At 39.5% G+C, this 23,121-nt stretch overlaps 1 protein-coding gene across 7 annotated transcripts in view; it reads left to right on the top strand.

Annotated features, from left to right (window-relative positions):
- Nucleotides 1–23,121, top strand: part of Sik2 (salt inducible kinase 2) — a 106,507-nt gene that overhangs the window by 67,022 nt on the left and 16,364 nt on the right. For 6 of the 7 annotated variants that reach the window (XR_012445618.1, XM_020165843.2, XM_020165829.2 and 3 more), the window contains exons 5-9: nucleotides 11,391–11,515; nucleotides 11,933–12,056; nucleotides 13,232–13,452; nucleotides 15,115–15,267; nucleotides 21,406–21,570. Coding sequence is in view for 6 of the 7 variants with exons in the window: in XM_020165843.2 (XP_020021432.1) it covers nucleotides 11,391–11,515; nucleotides 11,933–12,056; nucleotides 13,232–13,452; nucleotides 15,115–15,267; nucleotides 21,406–21,570 (788 nt within the window). In the remaining variant the exon portion in view is untranslated. The remainder of the gene's footprint in view (nucleotides 1–11,390; nucleotides 11,516–11,932; nucleotides 12,057–13,231; nucleotides 13,453–15,114; nucleotides 15,268–21,405; nucleotides 21,571–23,121) is intronic. The other variant, XM_074066744.1, reaches the window with a different exon arrangement.

Raw genomic sequence — 23,121 nt, 5'->3', positions numbered from 1 at the left:
CCGATTTGTGTCCAGGTCCATTGGTAGGGCTCTGTGGAGAAGAGCATTCGAGTGTGAGAGTGATTAGAGAGACAATAGGGGCAGAGGAGAATGCAGGTTGCTGGTGTTCTAACCTGCTCTTCTCATTATGGCTGCTGGCTATAGTGAAGGTACAGAGAAAAGACAAAGGAAGTGACAGAAGCACATGAGTGATTTGAGACACAAATGTACCTTGCCTTGCTTTAATATGATAGAATTTTAATTTATAGCATGAAAACTAAGGCTAGAGATCATTTTGCTTGTTTTCCTCCCAGACCTTGCACAGTGTAAAAGTTTTTATGAGTTTCTAGGTGAATTTTCCTTTTTTTGGTGGAGAGTGGAGAGATTTGAACTGAGAGCATCATGCTTACTAGGCAGGCAGTAGACTGCTTGAGCCACATCTCCAGCCCGAGTTTCTTTATTCACATAATCAAAACTCATTCACGCAGTAAATTATTTTACTTGTCAGGCACTGTGCTATGCCAAATACTGTATGATATATGGAAATCATTTCACAGAGTGTGTATATATGTGTGTGTGTATATATATATATATGCACACACTCAAAACATTACATTGTACAACTTGAATATATGCAATTTTTATTTGTCAGTTATACCTTAATAAAGCTGAAAAATATAATACAATAGTTGTCACCACACAGGTACGTTCAGAAACTGGGGGGTGTAGCTCCATGGTAGAGGACTTGCCTAATGTGTGCAAGGCCCTGGATTTGGTTCTCCAGCACTTTAAAAGTGGGGGAGAATGTGTACAAACTACATAGGAGTATAAGTAAGAGAACATCCGGCTAGCTGAGGAGTCAGGCAAGCTTCACAGAGGAGGAACTATTTGAACTTAGAGGCTTGCCAAGAATTTAAACAGAAGCAGGATGTTGCAGGTAGGTAGATGGAGATAGGAATGGTGAGAATTACAGCTCAGTATTGGTTAAATGTAAAACTCTATATGCATGAGCAGTGATAGAGGATGAGCAGGTAAAGACCAGAATATGAAGGGCCTTGAATGCCATGTAAACAATTGTCATGTTTATCCTGTAGGCAATAAAATCTAGCCTATTGAAAGTTTTAAGGCGTGCATATGGGTAGAGTAGAATTGGGCTACATGATTAGCTTTGCATGTTAGCAGTGTGTCTCTGGCAGCAGCATTAAGATGTGTGGGAGCTGTGAGTAGGACCAAAGACAGGAAGATTTATGAGGGATCCCATGCAGCAGTGTAGCAAACAATATATGGTCTGAACAGAGCAGCAATAGTAGAGGTTGAAGTTGTGGGAGAAAGGGAAGTTTACTTTGGTTAGGGTTTTAGAAAATAAGATCATGGGTTAAAAACATAGCATAGTTACAAGTGGTGGTGTTTGTTCTAGAATTGTTAGAGAGGTGCAGGAAGATAACCAGCTGAAAGGACCTGGGCAAAAACGATTGGTACATTAGCTAGGTTGGATATTCACTGGACTCAGTAAGTCTGCAGAGAAAAGCAGCTGTTATGTTTTGCTATATTTAAATACATACATAGAAGTAGATAGATAGATAGATAGATGGATAGATAAATAGATAGATAAATGTGAATTGATTGTCATTCTTGTTGTGAAAATGCAATTCACTGTAACAAAAGGTCAGAATGTTTTCCAGTTTTTCTTTTCTTTTTTTTTTTTTTTCTATTTTGTGGAAAACAGGTCTGGCAGAGTGGCTAGGTAGAGAGCCTGCCTAGCAAGTGTGAGTCCCTGTGTTCAAACCCCAGTACCATCAAAAACCCAAAAATAGACCATCAGGGGAATGTAAACCCAAGCCATCTGATATACCACTTCAAACTTGTTAGGATGGCAATACTAAAAGGGACAGATAACAAGTGTCAGCACTGATGTGATAGAAAATCCCTACTGTGTGTGTAGAAAATCCCTACTCTACAGTCTAGGAGTTCTTTTAAATATCTGTTTACTTCTTCCATTAATGCTTTTTTTTCCCCCTTCATCATCATCTTTTGGCTTTCCATTTGGTCTCATTCATTTTACTTGTTTTTGCCAACCTCCTTTAATTCACTTCACTGGAATTTTTAAATTTTCTTCTTAAAATCACCAACTGCCCTAATATTACCATTTTCAGGCAAGGTACCATTTTTTTTGTGTTTGTTTAAGTCCCGTCTCTATAACAACAAGGGAGAAACTCCTGCTGCACTTTTATGTTCCTTTACTATCAAAACAAAAAGCCACCAAAAAAGTAGCTCAAAAGAGTTTTTTGAGAGTCTTGTTGGGCAGAGAAAGATTAGGAATCATATGCCATAGGAATTAGGAAGTACTCTGTCACTGGCATTTCAAAAAATATCAAAGCAAGACACTAAAGAAACTTGTGAACACAAAATATATAACATTGCTTTAAGGTTATAACCATGCCTTACCTGTCCATGTCTATTATAATTCTGCCTAAAATGCAGATATGTCAGTGCAGTGTGGCTAATGTTATTATGCAAAATTAAAATTTTTGTTTTGTTGGGCTTTACTGTTTTTATTTTTGCTTTTGAATACCTAAATAAGACCTTCTAATTGTATAGAAGACAAGTAAAATGTCAGATACTTAAAAGTTGTTTCCTTTGGCTAAGATAGTGTGACAATTAACATTTAATTGAGCCCTCACTGTTTTCAGGCACTCTGCTAGGTACTTCTGTCATTCATCTTGGGAGCTACATACCTGTTGACAGCTTTTAGACAAGAAAACTGAAACACAAAGCGATTAAACAACTTACTAATGTGACACAGATAATAGGTAGCAGACCGACAATCCAAACCCAGGTCTGTCTGGCCAGTGTTGTAGTTGCAAAGCATTGTGTGTCAGCTATTCCTCAAGAGGGTCTCACTATGTGAATTTGAGGTTCCATCATTCTGTATTTGTTTAGTATCCTTGCTTCTGTTCCTCACAAGTGGAAACAAAACAGGCGCACACACAATATGTCTAAGCACTCAAATATAATCATGCTCACGTTTTTTTCTCTGTCAACCCTAAATTTTGGTAAATGTTTTTTAAACATTTATTATGCCCTGGGCTATGTCCTAGAGACACCCACCTCAAGACAAAAACAATAGCAATGAGAAAAAGCTTAACTCTGCTCTCACCGTAAGGAGTTAATCAAAGTAAAGAGACAGACCTTTAAGTAAATATAACACAAAACGATCATTGTTTTCAAGGTTATGAGGCTAGGAGAAAGACTAACTCTTGAGTGGATGAATCAAGGAAATTATTAGCTAAGACTTGATTAACAAGAATGTATTTGGGGTGGGGCAGGCACAGAAAGGGAGGAGAGAGAGGTAGGTGTCAGGGTCCGGTTGGTTGCTTCAAGCATATGGGCAGAGGCAGAGAGGCCAGAGAGAACTTGGAAGTGTTTAGGGAAGCTCCAGGCCTGAGCTAGTAGATTTCCTAGAGTGCCAGTGAGGAAAAGAGCCTAGAAAGGTAGGCAGGGGTCAGACAGTGAAGGATTCCATGTGTTGTAAAAAGTTGATATGTGTTCTTTCAAGAATTTCTCTAGAACTTTTGTTTTTTAGTGATAGATCTTACAACTTTCTGAAGGCCCTGCTTATCTTTAAGAACATTATCTTCTGATCTCTGAGAATTCTTAACTTTTAAAGAAATCTAACATTGAAAAGAAATTGCAACAACCCAGGATAAAATACAAAGTTATTGACTCAAATTATACTTTGCTCCTATTTCTTTTACTTATGAAGATCTCTTTAGTTACTAGGTAAGGTGTATAAATGAGCTGTTTTAACATCCTAGTATGTCGAAATTGGAAAGAAGCACAAAACAAAGCTAGGTTTAAATTAAAATGTTTGTCTATATTTAGAAGACAGAAAATGGAGTAGAAATATCAGGCATGGTTCATTCTAGTAAATACAGACACATAGCTTTGCGATCAGCTTCTAGTTTATGCTCCCTGCTGTGAGTAATGACTTTAGATGCCAAAGAGCCACAGACTCTAGCACACTTTTGTGTGCACATTGCCTTAATCATGAGCCTCCAGCCTTTGTAAAATATGAGCAGCAGGACATTCAGAGTAAGAGGCTGACTGCAAAGCAGTATTGGCTTTGAGCAGTTTTAGTAATTGCAGTACTATTGTGTCATAGGTATTTTTGGCTTACGGATACTCAGGCATTAAGTTGAAGAACATTTAGTTGTATTCTCCACTTTTCCCAACCTGAAATTCTTATAATAAATAATTAGATAAGGATTAAAATGTGTGAATTATTTGGAGGAAGTTTTCAGAAAATAATCACAGTTCAAGCAGGGCTTCATGTAGAGTGCTCAGTTTAAGAAGAGAGTTTTAGTGCAAATGCTAGTTGTGCCATTCATAGCTGTGATCTTGGGCTGATAATTTAACCTGTCTGGATCAGGGTTTCTGTATCTATTGGATGGAGACCAAGCTGTCTTTCAGGGACATTATAGAGATTAGTGATGACTAGAGAGGAGAGGCAACACAGCGTACCAGGTAAGAGTGTGGGCTCTAGATGGCAGGCTACCCAGGTTTGAATCCTGGCACAGCCACTTACTAGCTTGGATACATTTTCTAACTTTTCTGTTCTGTTTCCTTATCTGTAAAGGGAGAATGACACAAGTTCATATCTCACAGTAGCTATTACTTGAATTAATATTTGCCTTGTACTTCTAACAGTGCCTGGTACATAGTGCTAGTGAAGTGTTTGTAAAATAAATTGTTAATTAAAGCTCCTGGCACCATATAAACACTCAAGAAAAAGTGGCTATTATTTGTATTAAATGTATAACCGATTGCATGTGAAAAACGCCTTAAAATTTTGATAGGCGTATAACCCACTTCAACATATTTTTAATTAACCAGCCTTAAGGCCTTATTAATAACAAATTTTAAAAGAACAAGGGAAATTTATGATTTATATATGAAATTATCTCCGCTCAATGAAAATTAATTTTTTCCTCTGGGAGAAACCTTAGGTGTAATTAGTCATGTATAATTAGCCTGACCAATCTGACCTATACATCACATATCACTTGTCTCTAGCCTAAGAGGAACCCTTCCTCTTGGCTTGGTTCAGTGGCCTATAATCTCTCGGTGTCATTGCTTCTAACAACCTTCCTGTTTACTAGAAGACTGTGGCACAAGATTTCTGTGTGCAAGATTCCAGTTTCTGCTCTAGAACTGAAAAAGGGTAGAGGAGGTAAAAACGAGATTTATTGGGAAAATATTTACCAGAAGCCGTTCGTTTGTTTTCTTCCTGCTACTCAGATTATGTGGAATGTAGCAAGCACAGTGAGACTTCGTGTCCATACAGCAGAAGCAGCACATTAAGTGGAACATGGAGGAGAGCTCTATGGGCTTTGGTTGGCTTGATTTTCCCCTTCCCACCTTTACTCTGTTGAGCCTGAGGAAGGAATTTATTTGCTCGTTAGCTCATTGAACTTCTCAGTGGACAAATAGATGGCTCCTATTGGTCAGCAAGATCACGTTTCATCTGCATTGTGGAGTATTCCTTCACCCTCCTGTCAGACCAGGACAGTGACTGAAGTTCCCAAGTGAACTGCGAAACTGGCTTTTTCTTGCAAGTGAGCAACAAAGTATGCATTAATTCAGTGTTTACTGTTCACTGTTCAGTGTGTGCAGGAGGTCAGCTCCATTTCTATCCCACTCCTGGCTTTCCTTTCCTCATGCTTGTCTTCTGCACTCCTGTCAGTAATTAGAAAGGACATGGAACTCTTTATCCAGGCTGGGTAGCTAAATTCTGCTGGTAATTTGAGAAACAAGGATAAACTTAACCCTAAAGCCATCTGCTGCCCAGTAAGAGGATTTGTTAAATTATAAATTAGACATCATGAACACACTGCTGGAGATTAAAAATTGTGTTGGTTGTGTTGATTACTAGAAATTATTTACTTTTTCTTAGCTTAAAGACAGGCTTTTCACTGTTTTGGTTTTTTTTTCTTTTTCTTAAATGACTTAGTTTACCTAACACTTCTTCCTTAATTAAATAAAAATCCTGAAAGTATTTAGTAATTATCATCATTTTGCAACAGTAAACAGTTACAAACTTTTAAACATCTCTGTATGTTGTTCACAACTTGTGTTACTTTGTTCCCTGCTGCTCACAGCACTCTAGGGACCAGAGCTCAGAAGAAGTATAGCATCTCAGACCCAATCCGAGACCTATTGAACCAGAATCTGCATCTGAGCATTTCCCCCAGATGCATCTTAACGTTCCATCTATTTTATTATTTCAACCCAACAAGCAATAGAATTCTCTCCTGTACTGGTTTCTCACTGGACAGTTGTCATCAGAATGAGCTTATTTACTCTCTGCAAGGTTCTGTTATTCCCAAAACATTAACTCTTTGCTAATGATGTTTGGGCACTGGTAATTTATATATTTATTGATGACAGTAATAATGGTTTTTGTTATCAGGGAAATAAAGGTCAGTCAGTCAACTTTCAAAAAGCAGAACTGAAAGCAGTAATAGTAGTTCCAGTAAGTGGTCAAGTAGACCCTTGGTCTTATTGGTTAGATTAGAAGTACTTACAGAACTCAGCTTTTGAGGCCAAGTTGATTTCCATGAGAGTCAGTAACTGATCTGTGGTTAAAGACTGTAGCCCAAATCCTGTCTTCTATAAACATTCAGCCCATACAAAAAGTGGGTGAGAAAGTACAGATAGATCAAGAAATCTCAAAACCATTGTGGGAGTAAAACCTCAGAGGCATGCCTTAGAATCATGGGAGTATGTACCATCTTGACACAAAAAGAACAAAATGTATCTGTTTAGCACAGTATGCACTTTTAAAAAGAATATAGATTTCTCAAATAAATGGGAGTATATATTTCTGTCATTTGATCTGTAAACATCTTAATTATAACTTGATAAGGATGTTAAGATAGCTTCTAATGTGATCACCTTCTGAGGGCACAGGAAAAAACATGAAATCAAAAACTGTGGCTTATTAATAGTTTTAAATCAGTGTTACTTTTCTTAGTTTTGTACTATAGTTATATCACATGTTAACACCTAACTGTTGTTAACGCTTCTGGAAATCTAAAAGTATTTCAAAATAAGATGTTAAAAATATTAAGTGGACCCAAGATTGCATGGCATAAATTTTATGACAGAGTAGCCACAAGTTTAGATGTTACCTTGCAGATCATAGAATTAAATCAGAAAGATTTTCTCTCCAGCATGGCCAGGCAGATTAAGCCTTACCTAGAGAAAGGAATGCTCGAGTGGTTGTTTTCGTAGTGCTTCCCAATGGCATAGTGATGCTCTCTTCTGTTTCTGCAGTGGTTAACACCTGTGTGATACTCAAGTGTTTAATGAAGGGATGGATGGATTTTGTTAGTGTGATGAAATGAACATAGCCAGCTCTTCATATCTGTGGAGTCCACACCCTGGGATTCAACCAACCACAGATGGAAAATGTTCCCTTCCAAAAAAAATTGTTATGTTGTTGATGATGGGTACTGTGTAACTGGGATTGGAAAAGGTTGCATCAGTACTGACCCTGCACAGGTTTTTTTTCTTGTCACTATACCCTAAACAGTATAGCAGTTATTTGCATAGCATTTATATTGTATTAGGTATTATAATCCAGAGATGATGTAAAGTGTACAGGAGGGTATGTGTAAAATGTATGCAAATACGATACCATCTTATATGAGGGGTTTGCACATCTGTGGATTTGGTACCTATGGGGGCGGTTCTTGGAATACCCCACTGATAAAAAAGGACAACTGTATAGCCCATTCCATTTTAATAAATGGTGATAAGAAACATCCCGAACTTTCCTACTTCACTCACTTGCCCCTTATTTCACTACATGCGTTTAGCAGAAAGCTGTAGTTGTGAGTGAAGAAAAGTATCCAGAGACCTGTGAAGAAATAAAAAAGACTTTTATTTTTAAGTACCTTCCCATTACCACTTCTTAAACTTGACAATTATTAACTTGCTCAAAAAAAGCTATAAATCATTGTGGCAGGGAAGGACGTAAAGGTGGTGGTTAACAGTGAGGGCTCTGAAGTCAAGCCAGGCTTCTATTCCAGTTTTGCAGCATAATAGTTAACTCTGGCAAGGCGCTTACCTTTCTGCTCCACATCCTAAAGTAGGGCTTCCTCAGAGTTATTAGGAAGAAATCTTCAAAGAGCTTAGATCACCATGTAACACATAGAGGAGTGCTTTAAAAAGAGATAAGGATTTGGACTGAGTTGTAGCCCAATGGGGCAGCCTTGTCTTGCATGCATGAGGCCCTGGGTTCAATCCCCAGCACTGAAAAAAAAAAAAAAAGAATAAAAGAGTGATATGGACAAAATATTCCGCAGCAAACCTTTATTGAGCAGCTAGTATCTGTAGACAGCATGCTGTGGGACTGGGAGAGTAGTCTATCAGCTACTTCACTCTCAAGGAATTTAGTCTGATGGGGAAGACGTGTAAAATAATGATGACAACAATGGCCTGCAATCATTGCCATTTGCTGACTTCCTACTGTATTTCAGTAGCATTGTATATTTGTCTACTTATATCAGTACTTACAACAACTTCACGAACTGTAAATAGTGTCCCCATTTTGCAAATGATAAAACCAAGGCTCTAGGAAATGAAGTAACTTGCCCAGGATTACCTGCCTAAGTAGAAAACCCAGTATCTGATCCCAAATCTGCCTGACTCCAGAGTGTTCTTCACCCATTCATCAGGTGTTTACAAATACAAGTTTGAAGTGCTTTGAAGAAATTAGAAGACCTCTACATAGATCATACTGTAATAGCTGAGGAAGCCAGGTTTCAGTGGTTTTTTTTTTGTTTTTTATCTTTTGATAGTGCAGGGAATTGAAGTTGTGGGCCTTGCTCTTGATAGGCAAACACTCTACCACTTGAGCCATACTCCCAGTCCTTTTTGCATTAGTTTGTTTTTCAGATACAGTCATGTGCTTTTGCCCAGAACCTCGATCCTCCTATCACCATCTCCCAAGTACCTGGGATTACAGGCATATGCTACCACATCCAGTCTTAGCATTTCTTTTAATGTTCCTACAGTCTCAAGTTCCTATTTTTCTCAGCTATCTAGATTTTTCTCAGAAACTTTCTAGAAATGCCTGGTCAGTACCATTTTTCTTATGGGTGATCAGGAAGCTTTCTCTTAGATCTCTAAAGCCAAGTTTGAAACCGGACTATGACAGACATCATACTTCCCTAGCTCTTGTTCTTACTCTCTTGCTATGAAGTATACCAATAAGAAATCCCAAGGCCAGTGATGATGATGATGGCTAGTCTGCTTCTAAACAGCCCTGGTTCAATCACCCTTTTGAGTTCATGTCACCACGGTATAGGGAAGTTCAGAATGAAGTAACTCTGTCATGGCTCTTTGAGACACTGAAACTTTATGATGCTATTTGGAGAGTCTCCTCAACTTACATATACTAAAAACCCATCCTGTGATTGTTGTTGAAATTGCAGCCATTATCATACCTATTTCAGGCACTCTCTGGGCTTTTCTTGAGTGAAATTAACCTTTTCCTCCTTAAACCATATTTGATTATCTATTTCTTGGAATCATTTGGGAGTGTATCTCTATGTATACATATGGGTTACGAGGTGATAGGAGTGGTTAAGTGGAAAAGATAAGGGCTTTCATTTTGGAAAGGGGTGTAGGGCTGAAGTAGTGCCTCCTAGTCCACAGAGCTGCTCTCCAAAGCCTTAGATTTGCACTACACTTTCTCTGCCCCTCCTGTGTATTTCTTCAGGACCTTTCCTCTAAAAGGCAGTAGTTGGTAATGTTTCACAGAGGAGTGCTGGCAGTTTACCTCCTTCATCTCATTTAATCCTCACCACATCCTGTCTGGAGGGGCTAATCTCACATGTAGAGATTAGAAACTAAGATTCAGGAAGTTAAATAACTTCCCTGGACTTGAAGCTAGAAAGTGACAAAACTGAAAGTCAACTCTAGTTCTCCCTAACTTGGTGACTTGGTGACCCTGGATAATGGGATTAGTTATTACTGCTACTACTGCCTTCCACCAGGCCTCATGTCAGCAAGCCTAGAGAATGTTTTGCCTGAATTGAGAGAGCGTTTGTCTGAGGTCCAGATGCATGCATAGTCTCAAGGTACAAGCAAAGTGTGAGTTTACACTGACACATTGGCCCTACACAACAGCCTGCTGACTAGGTCTGTTTATTGTTGAAGTTTTACAAATGGAGAACCAAGGCTCACAAACCCTGACCCAAGTCCCAAAGCCAGTGTCTCTGGCAATGGAGACTGGATTCAGTCCCTTTTGGGGTGTTCCTTAAATCTTACTGTTGCATTCAGTGCTGTGCACTGGCTTGCTGTAGAGCCAGTTCCTGTCAGTTCCCAACATAAGAGAGTGTGAGTATAACTTTCAGTATAATAGGAATTTGTTTCTTCAGCAAGAACATGACTGTAGAAAGACATAACAAAAGAGTAAACTTGAATTTATACCAAAAGTCAGTGAAGTTTTCTGTGACTGTTGAAGGCGTTTTGAGTACAACACATGCAGAGTACATTCTGTAAACAGAAGCTGTAGATTCAGTAGGATCAAGATAATAAAGGGAAGGATATCAACTGTTTTGACATAAAACACTACTGCGTTCCACAAGTGGGTAGTGATAGTGGTGGTAGGTGGCCTGTGGCTGGGCCATATTGCCATCGTATGTTAACAAGCTGTACACATAGGTAGGTGGCTACACCAGAATGTGTAGATCAGCACGTGAAGAGTTACTGCTTGGGAAAATCTACACTCAGTTGCTCAAGGTTCTATATCTTGATACCTTGGAGTTAAGAACAGCTAGTCACTCAGCCATGTTTATGTATTTGTTTCCTTCCTTACAAACCATATACGATAAAAAGCTCTTTACTAATCAAGTAATTTAAATCCTATGGTTATCAAATTCACAATGGTTATCCACACTAATGGATTTTCTTTTAGCCTTCAAAATATGTGGTTTGAGAACCAAGTATGGTAGAGTATTCCCGTAATTCTAGCAATGGGGAGGCTGAAACAGGAAGAGCAAGAGTTCAAGGCCAGCATGGGCTACATACCAAGATCCTGTCTCAAAAAAAAAAATCACACACACACACTCGCACATGGTTAAAGTCTTTTTTCAGTCTCTCACACTGTTTGAGAGAAAAATCTCAACTCACATATACCTTCATTCAATATTTATTAAGTGCTTACTGCTTGCTGGTCATTGTGCTAATGACTAGGGACATCACAAGATGGATGTCATCCCAGTCCTCACAGAGTGAATAGTAGTGACGTTGTTAATAAAACATGCTATAAAATTTTTACAGAGAAATGCAGTGTAGTCTGAGAGCATAGATGAAAGTAACATTTATTTCCATCCCAATAGATTTCGGTTTTGGAAATTTCTTTAAAAGTGGTGAACTGCTGGCAACGTGGTGTGGCAGCCCCCCTTATGCAGCCCCAGAAGTCTTTGAAGGGCAGCAGTATGAAGGACCACAGCTGGACATTTGGGTATTGCTTTGCTTTGCTGTGTTAAATGTGTCTGTAATGATAACACTTGGAAGTCTGGTCCATCTTAGAAGCTCCTGGTACTCAGCACATAAGCATTATTTTGTACTTTCCCCATCCACTGGGCTATAATCATCAGAACATTTTGAAATGGACCCCAAAGAAGAATTTCTAGGGACAGGCATTACCATCCTAATATTAGCAATAATTTAAAGTTAAGCAGTAAGCAGAATGATCAAATTCAGATCATTTGGTATTTCTTATACTTATTGTTACTATAAGATTTTTTTTCAAATTCTGAGAAAATAATTTTGGACAGGAACTTTTCAGTCCATGTTATTTCAAGAGCCTTGGGACCATTAAGGAAAAATAGTGTTTCAAGTTCTCCCTGGAAAGTGACTGCACTGTTTTCTTCCTTAGAGTATGGGAGTTGTTCTTTATGTGCTTGTCTGTGGTGCACTGCCTTTTGATGGACCGACACTTCCAATTTTGAGGCAGAGGGTTTTGGAAGGAAGATTCCGGATTCCATATTTCATGTCAGAAGGTAAGAAGCTGTTCATTTTACTAACTGTGCTTTGCAGATGAAATGCCTAGGCAAAACTTTCCTTTTCCAGACAGGTTGGGTACCAGAGAAAATGACTGAGTCATTTAAAAAGCCATAGAAACAACCACCACCCTCCATGGAGAGGAGATAAGCTCCAGCCTTCCTACTTGTAACTGAGAACAGAAGTTTCCCAGAGAAAGAGCAGCAAGTCTTCCTATTCACTCTGGGTCTATAAATGGTCCAGGTTTATTTTAGACTTACAGAAGCACTTCATAGATACCTGCTCACAACCATTTTACTCTAAGTATGAAATAGATTTTGCACAATTAAAATTTTTAAAATTAAGCCACTGGCAGAACTCTGATGAATAAGTTAAGATGTCATAATCTCTGCTTATTCTGTATTGGGTTGTTGCATAAGTGACAGTTAAATTTACTCCTTAGTTTTGTTTCTGGTTTTCAGCCTTTCCTCTTTTGTTTCTACTAATAAAAGAAATAATGCTTGGAGTCCTGAGTCCACCACTTTCTGGCCATATGGCCTTGACAAATCATATCCCTTCCCTGTATCTCAATTCCTCATCTGTAAGATGGAAATAGCAATAGATCCTACCCCAGGGGTATTGTAAAGGTAACTGTGTACAGAGCACTGGGCATGGTGCTCTGAGGTTACTGTGTGAGAGGAAAGAACCTGGTGTCGCCTCCAAGTTGCAGCAGTGTAGTTTTTCTGAGTGTAATCAGAAGTAAATAATGTATCACAGATATTTGTCACAATGGCACTGATAGGAAAAATGACAGCTGACTGGAGGGCTCTCGCCTTACCAAATCAACCTTAGATGTGACTGGATCAATTTGTTATTTGCTTGTTGAGGAGTGAGGCTTAGTTGTTTGTTTTTAATGGAAATCTAAGTCTGCGACTAGGTATTTTTAGTGAAGCAATTCAGTACAAAGGCTCGTTTAGCACAATCAGACCCATATCCTATTTTTCTCAAGTATTTGTCACCCATGTGAAGTTGACAAATAAATACCTTTCTTGTATTCATTTACTGATTTGTCCTCTGCTTTCCAGTGGAGGCTACAAAGATGAACACTATTGTACAGAATCACTCACATGAGCGAAACAAATAATCCGGACTTGCAAGGGGATTTACGACTTTTGTGATACTGTGTTTTCTGCAGATTGTGAGCACCTTATTCGAAGAATGCTGGTCCTTGACCCATCTAAACGGCTAACCATAGCTCAGATTAAAGAGCATAAGTGGATGCTCATAGAAGTCCCTGTGCAGAGACCTGTTCTCTACCCACAAGAGCAAGAAAATGAGCCATCCATCGGGGAATTTAATGAACAGGTTCTGCGATTGATGCACAGCCTTGGAATAGATCAGCAGAAAACAATTGAGGTAAAGTGATCAGATTTGACTAAAGATGTGTTAGGTTTCTTCTGCACTTGGTACCTAGAAATTTCACACTCACACCTGTCATCTTGGTCTTTTAGCACATGCCTCCCCAGTATGTTGGCTTACTGCTCAGTGTTCTCTTACGATTACATCAGACTCTATATTTGCCTTTATTCAGTGTCTAAATTCCTTCCTTTGCTCCATCTGCCAAAAGTTCAAGGGAAAGGGCTTATAGAGGATTCAGAAGTGGCAAGGACAGAAGCTTAACAAGTACAAAGGTAGAAAGTAACTTCCAAGATGAAGCATGAAGTTTCAGATCAGCACTAAACTAGTTTGTGTAGAACAAGGCTGTGGGTCAAACAGGGAACAAGAAATGAAGGCATCAAATTTAAGAAAGCCAGTGGATTTAGATTGTGAACCAGAGAAACTAAGAAGGCAGAAATAGATGGGGTCTTGATCTGGAAATCTTAGGGGGTCATAGGACTAAGAAGGACTTGAACCTGGAAAGTTCCTCTTGACTTTTGTTGTTATCCTCTACTAGTTAGCATATTTATAGGCTATACATACTTTTAATACCTTCGTAACAGTGGAGGCAAAATACAGTGCATTAAAAAAGACACATAACAAGAAAGAGTATCAAATGCCTCTTGTCTGCCGTGAAAGGTCAAGGCTCTAGGTTGTGCTGCCTTGTAGCTATAAACTAAGCTAAACGAGCATTCTCCTGCGCCCAGGGTTGTTTTTCCATTCTTTGGTCTGTTTTGTGGGTTTTGATGGTACTTGGGTTTAAACTATGGAGCAGAGGCTTGATGGGCACCAACGGTGACCTAGCACCATTGTAGACAGTTGGTCTACCATTTGAGCCACTCTGCCAGCCCCATTTTTCCATTCTTGACAGTGAAATACATCCATGTCAGTAGCTATGTATGTGGTCCAGCTGGCCGGTGGATTTTGCTGAGGCTGTTCTGCATCCATTGTATCCTGCACACCTTCCATGCAAACTAAAAGCTGATGGAGCAGTTGTTTCTCTGTTGCATTAGCATCCTGAGAAAGCTGGCAGGCTAGAGATGTGAAAGTTTAGGAAGTGAGTTTATTTTCAAGGCTTCAAAAAGGGTGCGACTGCAAAAACAAGAGAAAAAATTACTTAAGAACCGAGACACAGTGTCTCTCCATCTAGCATCCAGATGTCATTCTCTAGCCCAAAATAATTATCAGAAAGTTCCCCCAAGTCTTTAGTCTTTCATTTCAGAGTTTTCAATGATTTGAATGTGAGTTTAGGCAATGGAATTAGGACTTCTGGGCTTAGAGTGCTTCCAGACCTTGAACCATAGTAACAGCTAGGAGATGGGAGCATATGGCAGCATTGGGAATGTCTGCCTGAGATAGTGATGGTGTTTTCTCTTAATCCAGAAAATAAATGGAACCTGATAATGTAAAAGGGCTAGGCACATCATTTAAAGGTATCACCCTTTATGTAACTAATCCTAGAGACTGGAAATTTTATGCCTTCCCATCTAAATTCTAGAAGAGGTTTCATTTTGAAGCATACTTTGTTACTTTACTTTTTAAGAACACATGATTCCTCTGTCTCCTCCCCTTTTAAAGAAAGATGTGGGTCATTGGATTGGTGTATTGTTCTCTACCTTCAGCACTTGGTTTCTCTTTTAGTCTTTGCAGAACAAGAGCTATAACCACTTTGCTGCCATTTACTTCTTGTTGGTGGAGCGCCTAAAGTCACATAGAAGTAGTTTTCCTGTGGAGCAGAGGCTTGATGGTCGCCAACGGCGGCCTAGCACCATTGCAGAACAAACAGTTGCCAAGGTAATGCCCCATTAGCCAATAGTCTCATCTGTGTGTGTGTCTCTTCTCATGTTTGACACATCTTTCATTGTGTATTGCAAAGGGTTAGGATTTCATCTTCCACAGCCAGTTTTTCTGGAAATTTTCTGCCTCAGTCATTTACTGGAGTCTCAAATGTTGTAGCACCTTCTTATTTTTATGAATTCAATTTATTTCAAATTTTTTTCTTTGAGATATTTTTAATCATTTGCTTATATCAAGAATTAATGTAACCAGCCTGTACATTCAGTCTCATTTAACAACTTTTTTCCATTTAACAAAATTTTATGGCAGATTTACCAAATGCAAACTTCTTTTATTAGGCCATCTAGGTGTTAAGATGTGTGGAACACAGTCATTGCCCTCAGACATCACACTGTAGAAACAAAATAAGACAAGATTGTAATCATCATTGAAAATCGGGGAAGATGAGGGCTATTTGGGGAAGATGAGGGCTATTGAAGAGCTAAGGGTAAGGGGAGAGAGGCACATCTGATTGGGAAAGTCTTCACAGGAGAGATGGCATTTAAGACATTTTTGCAGATGTGTGGGACTTTGCTGAGGAGAGGCAGTACTTGAAGACATTATGGGTAGTCAGAAGAAGCAGCATGAGATGAGCAGAAGTGTTCACATGGGCAATCATAGACCTTGTTCCAATTAGCCCTCTTCAACTGAAGTGTAAGGAAGTAAAAGTTGGATTGGTAAGTTGAAGCCATATTGTGAAGAGCTCAGAATGTCAAGGTAAAGAGTTTACTTATAATTCAAGAAGCAATAAGGAACCAGTGAAGGCTATTAAGCAGGAAAGTTACAGAATTATATCCATTCTTTAAGCTAATTAATCTGAGAGTATTGGGAAGGATGGATTGGATAGGAAAGAGAAGAAATTTGGAAGAGCAGTTAAGAGATTATTATAGTAATTGAGAAAAGAAATGCTGAAGACTTAAACTAATGTGGTGATGGTGGAAGCAGAAATGAAGGGGCAAGAATGTGAACCATTTCACAGTTAGATCCCATATGAACTTGGCAATGGTTCAGAGGGTCAGCACTGCACAGTATCAAGTATAAAATGGGGGTAATAATAAGAATCTGTGACAGTAAAATTGGTTAATATTTATGAAGCATCTAAAACTGTGTCTGGCACACAGTGCTATATTTGTTTGTGTTTGTTTTTTGGGTTTGGGGGAGTTTTTTGGGCAGTACTGGAGTTTGAACTCAGGACCTCATACTTGCCAGGCAGGTGCTCTACCACTTGAGCCACACCCCTAGCTAAGCATTTGTTTTATATTATAAAGTAATAAATAAATTGTGGGGAGAAAGGGACAACAGTGAGTTATAGACAGCTCTGTTTCTGGGGCCTGAACACCAGGGCACAGGGGTAGCAGAAGCTGGGTTGCCAGGAAGGAATGTGGACCTGGATCCAAGGAGAGAGGCTGGATCTGAGGAGTCATCTATACAGAAACTGAGAAGAGTGACTTGTTCCTGTGCGTTAGGATTCCTATCTACTCCCATGAGCACTCTCTTTGTTCAAAGTGAAATTGAAAGCAGAATATTTACTTTGTATTTCTTTGGCAATTTTACAAAATTTGTAAGATTATAAGAAAAATTTGCATTGGCTTATACAGAACATATGAAAACAAGGAAAATAAAATGTTGGTTAAATAGAAAACTTGTATATTTTGTTTATATACAAAATCATGTAGTATTGATACAAATGTGAGTCAAATAATGTATCAATATAGTTCCAGATATTTGGGTTAGAGTATCTCTAAACACTTGGAGACCTTAAAAGATGAATGGTTTGCTTTCAAGCAGACAGAGTGGGAGAGAAAATGGGAATTGATAAGCTGGAGTAGTAATAGTGAGATGCATTGGTGCCCTGCCCACCTGTGTAGTCGGCCAGATAGAAGGGTAGGAAGCCAGGAACCCCAGTGCAGCAGGCTTTCCTCACCAAGTGTCTTGATTCTTCTTAAACATTACACAAGTGAGGGAGTGGCATGGGATTAATACAGAATTGCTCCGGGGCATGTACATGTATTAGTGTACAAGATATCCTTTCCTATCTAGAATTTAAGCTAATCTGCTTAGGTAGCCCAAATTGTGTTGAGTTCAGCCTGAGGTCTCAGTGGACAACATGGCTTTCTATGCCTGTTGGCTTTGTTTTTCAGTGTCAAGCACACATGAGTTCTTTTCACCTTACGATGGCACGGATCATCATAGAATCCTAGTTACTGTAAACTCAAATGTGCTTAATTCAAATGGTAGTCTTCAAGGCTCATCCGCCAGCTTGTCTTGAGGACCTTCTGGATGCTAAACAGGAGGCACTATAGCTGAAGGAAATGACCCTTCTCTCTTCCACACATTTTTGTGTGGAAGTGGTTTATAAAAGTTTGTGGATATAAATATTCTTAAAGTTTTAGTACAGGCTTCTTGTTTCAATTCTTTAATGTTCTATTTTTAAAAAGAGAGAGAAGGAAGATCTGAATTTCTTATTACAGAATAAGACACTGAGGAAACAGCACACTCCAATACCAAGAGCACACGAACTGTAGAATCATGCAGACATTAAGTTCCATATAGAAATAGCATAAGATTATGCTATTAATTATTATTATTAATCTTAATAAAGTTGTTACTGAGCAACAGTTGGTTCATCTGTAGGAGGAGTTTTGAGTTCAGAAAATTGAGTACTCATCTGTCAGGCACAGTCCAGCCACTGAGGCTTCTGAGGTACTAGGGTACAGTCTGCTCTAAGGAATCTAGTCTGGTGATCAAGTTCACATTATTGTTACTTAGAATTTATTCCCATCTGAAATAGGTTTAGAGTACTTCTATTTGCTATATAACATGCCATAAGTATTGCATCTGCTTGACTTCAGGCAACTATTTAGAAAAAATATGTTTTGCCTTTTTCTCATCAACTCTAACCACTACTTTTTAACAGTTCTTCCATTCCAAGTTTACATCAGCTGTAAGCAGAAAAGAATGGAACACTCATTTCAGTTCTTTCATTACTGATTTAGATGTTGCCCTCCATAACTATAGGACAGAGCATTGTACTAGTTTGCTCGGGCTGCCATAACAGAATGCCAGACTGGATGGCTGAGACAAGAGAAACTATGTTCTCACAGTGCTGAAGGCGGGAAATGCAAGGTCAGAGTTGATTTCTGGCACAGGCTCTCTTCCTGACTAGCAGATGGGTGCCTTTTCACTGTGCCCCTACATGGCATTTCCTCTGTCAGTTGTGGAGAGATCTCTGGTGTCTCTTCCTCCTCTTATAAGAATGTTAGCCGCACATGGTGGCATATACCTATAATCCTAGCACTCAGGAGTCTGAGACAGGAGGATCATGAGTTCAAGGCTAGCCTGGGCTACATGGCAAAACTTTGTCTTACCCTCTTGGATTGGAGCCTCACCCTTATGACCTAATTTAACCTTAATTATCTTCTTAACAACCCTGCTCCAAAACATTTGCATTGAAGGATAGGGCTGCAACTTAGGAATTTTGGGAAGACACGATTCAGCCCATAACAAGTGTGTGCCTATTGGAAAAGTAACAATCTTCCCATAGGAAAGAAAATTATTTTTATTTTAATGGTCTGGAAAACAAAGTCAGAGGAGATTCAAGGCAATAAGTATGGTCTAAGAAGTGGTCACAATGGTTGGACATGCTCATAAGTTCATGATCGTGCTAGTTAAAGAAGCTGGTGACACCTACTTCCTTGGCATATTAGCAGCGTCTGTTTATCGATCAGCAGCGTGCTCTCTGGCCAGCTGTGTGCTGCTGAGCGTGCCATTGAATGTTTACACCTTACTATTTTTTTGTGGTGTTGGGGATGGAACCCAGAGCCTTGTGCAGGCTATGCAAATGCTCTGTCACTGAGCCACATCCCCAGAAAGACTTCATCAGTTCTCGGTGATTGCAAGACTTCTAAAAAGTCCCTAAAATCTACCATCCTATTTCCTCTGAAGTAAATGTCACAACAAATTGTTATTTCTCTGTCCTTACCAAGTTCATGGTCCTTTGTTGTTTAGTCCAGGGCAGATGTAAAAGTAGTCAAGGAAAATGTGCTGTGCTTGATCTGGCACATCACACTCCTGCCATTTAAAGAATCAGAGCTAGTTAGAGGGAGGACTGAGAAGGGGCAACATTCGTAGTTACAATGTGTGCATCTCATTCCCAGTGCGGTGTCTTCAGGTAATACTTTCTTTCCTTTCATATAGATGGAGTGCTTTAATAAATTTGGGAAATGGAAATCAAACTTTAGTTCTGTACTCTGATTGAAAGCTGATGCTGGAGCCAGGCATGGTGGCTCATATCTATAATCCTAGCTACTCAGGAGGCAGCGATCAGAAGCATCACAGTTCAAGGCCAGCCTGGGCAAAATGTTCATAAGACCCCCCTATCTCAACCAGTGGCCAGGTGCAGTGACTTGTGCCTGTCATCCCAGCTATGCAGGAAAACACAAGTAGAGGATCATGGTCCAGGGCAGCCTGGTTATAAACCAAGATTTTTATCCCAAAATAATCAACACAAAAAGGGCTAGTAGAGTGGCCCAAGTAGTAGAGCAATTGTGTAGCAAGTGTAAGACAGAGTTGAAACCCCAGTAGCACAAAAAAAAAAAAAAAAAAAAGAAAGAAAGAAAAGCTGGAGATGGGGTAAGAAGAATGTAATAAATGTACTTCACTAGGAAGTCTCAATGTTACATTGTGAGCTGGTGACTAGAGAAATTAAGTGACTAAAGCTACAATAATGTTAATTTTGGAATACACCAAATATGAGTATATTCTAAATATATTTCAAGCATATTGAGATATAAAGGGTAGCAGTAGCCTATGGCCTCATCCTTGAAAACTATTGCCTTGAAATTCTGAGAACCATTACATAGAATCTGAGCACAAAATGCATTCATTTTATAGTCTCATTCCTATGTTCTTGGGATCACTTTTAAGACTTTAGAAAGAAAAGGAGGAATTAACATTACTGAGTTGAGGACTTGGTATTTTTTACCTTTTATAATCCTAACTTCACTGTGAAGTAGGTATTATGATGCCCTTTTTTACAGGTGGAGAAAATAAGATTCAGAGAAGTTAAGTAACCTGATTAAGGTCACACAGTAAGTGATAGAGCAAGAAGTCAAAGCCAGGTCTTGAGAGAGAAGCTAGAATTTCATACTATTTTGTCTTTTTTGTTTGTTTGAATTTAATGCTCAGAAAAAAAGTAGCAGAAAAAAGAAAGACCTTTTACAGTCGGCATAGTGCTCGGTCCCTGTCAGTTATGTTCAAACACATCTGATCAGTTACTCTGCTGATTTTGAAGGATTGGAGATGAAAGGAACATCCAGTAGCTTCGTCTGTAGAATCAGTCCTTTGCCAACTGTCAGAAAGAAGATTCTCTTAGTGACTTTTTAAGAAGAGTTTGTAATGTTTGTTTACTTAGAGATGTTAACAAAGGAGACAGGACAATGAGCTTAAAAGCCTCCAGGGTTTCTATAGGTTGACTGACTTCAGGATGAGAACTGGTATAGCAGTCAGCATTTGTCCTTCCCCTGCACAGCAGGCCATGCTCAACTGGGCATCCTCTCAAGGAAAGGAGGATGTCCCTGTCACCTCCACCTAACTGCTGCTTCCCTCTTCCCAAGAAAGACGCCACCTCACTCCACTGAGAGAGAAGGAGAAGGGGAGGAGGGAGAGAAGGCATGCACCTCGTTCAGTGCACCCACCTGTGCTGTAACTAGTTGTGGGGGAATATATATCTGGTTCAGTGGTGAGCTCCTACAGACAGCAGCTTTTCTAGTCCTCTTTATACCTTTCCCAGACATATATGTAAGGAAAGAGACAATATGTGCTTGTTGAGTTGAAGCAAAGAGCATTCTTTAATTCCTTGTCACCTATGTGAAAGTTGTGCCTCATCAAGGGACAAGGAACCAAATTCTGTACACCCAATTTCAGAATATCCAATTGCTGAGCATCTTCAAACTTACAGCTATACCTGATACATATTTGATCAAATCTCTCCCGGAGTTGCAATAACAAGTTTATCTTCATATTGCCCCAGGAGGAGTGTGTATTTGTAAGGGAGTATTAATGTTGTCATACTGTCCATTCTTGTCGTACCTGCAGGCGCAGACTGTGGGGCTCCCAGTGACCATGCACTCAACAAACGTGAGACTGATGCGATCTACCCTCCTCCCACAGGCATCCAACGTGGAAGCCTTTTCATTTCCAGCGTCCAGCTGTCAGGCGGAAGCTGCGTTTATGGAAGAAGAGCGTGTCGACACTCCAAAGGTATGTGTAGGTGTTGGAGGCTCGGGGTGCGTGTGGCTACACACTTCAGTTAGTCCACACTATCACTTCCTCAGGTCACTCAGGAATGTTGTTGGTTTTGGGGGTTTTTTATTTTGCTTTTTCTTTTGTTTTGGTGTAGAAGAGCTAAATTCTTACGTGTTTTATCATTGTGATAACATGGCTTGTCACACCTCCTAGGATGTCTCAAAAGGCATCTTCTTTCTCCTTTCTTAACTAGGTGCTTGTCTCTCCAAGTTTCTAGATTCCTTCACAAGTGTTTGGGTTTGTTTGTTTGTTTTTAACAAATTGTAACTTTGAAAAAAAAAGTTAGCAGTTGTAGTGAGATGGAGTTTGATATTGTTGCCTAGCCTCTATTGAGGGTGCTACAGGTTCCTAGTCAGCTAAACTTGGTTTTTTTTGGCCCATTTGGACATGATTAAAAGAGTAAGTTTACATTTGGTATACTGCATAGTTTGCTTTTAGCATACAGAAGATGATGGGCGCTCTCATGCAATGGATATTTATTTAACTTCTAATATGTGCTGTATATATTTAGCATCAAACGAAATACAGAGGGTCATTTTAATGAGTAGTGGTATCATAAAAGAACACAGGTCTTGAGTATGTTCAAGTGGCTATGAACCAAGCTGTGTGAACTTGGGCAAGGTGACTAAACCTCTGCAAACCTGGTTCTCTCTTGTGTAAAATGAGAATACAACCTTATGAGACCACTGAGGATTAATTGAGATAATGTGTGTGTGATGTTTGGAGCATAATTTAGATACTTAATAAATATTAGTTTCCTGTCTTTCTAGCCTCTTTAGGTATAATAAAAAATTGAATCAGACATGAACTCTACCTCATAGTCTGCTAGACTATCATCTAGCAGAAGGAGTATTATATGTAACAGCATGCCAGGTGCTGAATAAATTGATAAAAGATAAAATAGGATTGGTCCATTATGGAGACTATGGGGAGTTGCTTTTGGTGTTTGATCAGTGAGGTTGGCAGGTTAACTTTCAGAGCAGGGAACTGAAAAGTGGGGTAGCATCAGGGTGAATGGAAATTAGGGTGGGACATCTTTGGTGGAAGAAAAAGCCTGAGCAAAAGCAAAATTTAGCAAACCCTCGGTGCATCTGAATCAGAGGAGCTGTTCAGTTCGAGGGAAAGGGCATATGAAGGGATGGTGTGAGAAAGAGATGGCGAGGTTAGCTTGGAGTGGCAAGCCACGCGATGTAGGCTTGTTCTCCAGACAGGTACCCTCAGCGTGGGCACGTGGCTTAGGATCAGTAAGACAAGGAAGAAGTGATCGTTAGGGCAGTGGGATGCAGCTGAAGATTTCTGAGCCAGGAAGCACTGTGCTTCAGAACACTAGCCCCATTGTTCCCTCGCATGCAGTTACGGGAGAGACTGGTGGCAGGAAGATGGAAGGTTAAACCTGTGTTCGTGAGGGAGATGATACCAGCCTGGACTCAGAAGAGTCATACTGAAAGGAGAGAGGCAGGGACGGAAGCAATGGATGTCACAGATAGAATGGATAGGGAACCTCCA

Source organism: Castor canadensis, chromosome 2, assembly GCF_047511655.1.
Source record: "Castor canadensis chromosome 2, mCasCan1.hap1v2, whole genome shotgun sequence".
NCBI lineage: Eukaryota > Metazoa > Chordata > Mammalia > Rodentia > Castoridae > Castor > Castor canadensis.
The sequence above is the reverse complement of the archived record's forward strand: the minus strand, read 5'-3'. Positions and strand labels throughout refer to the sequence as shown.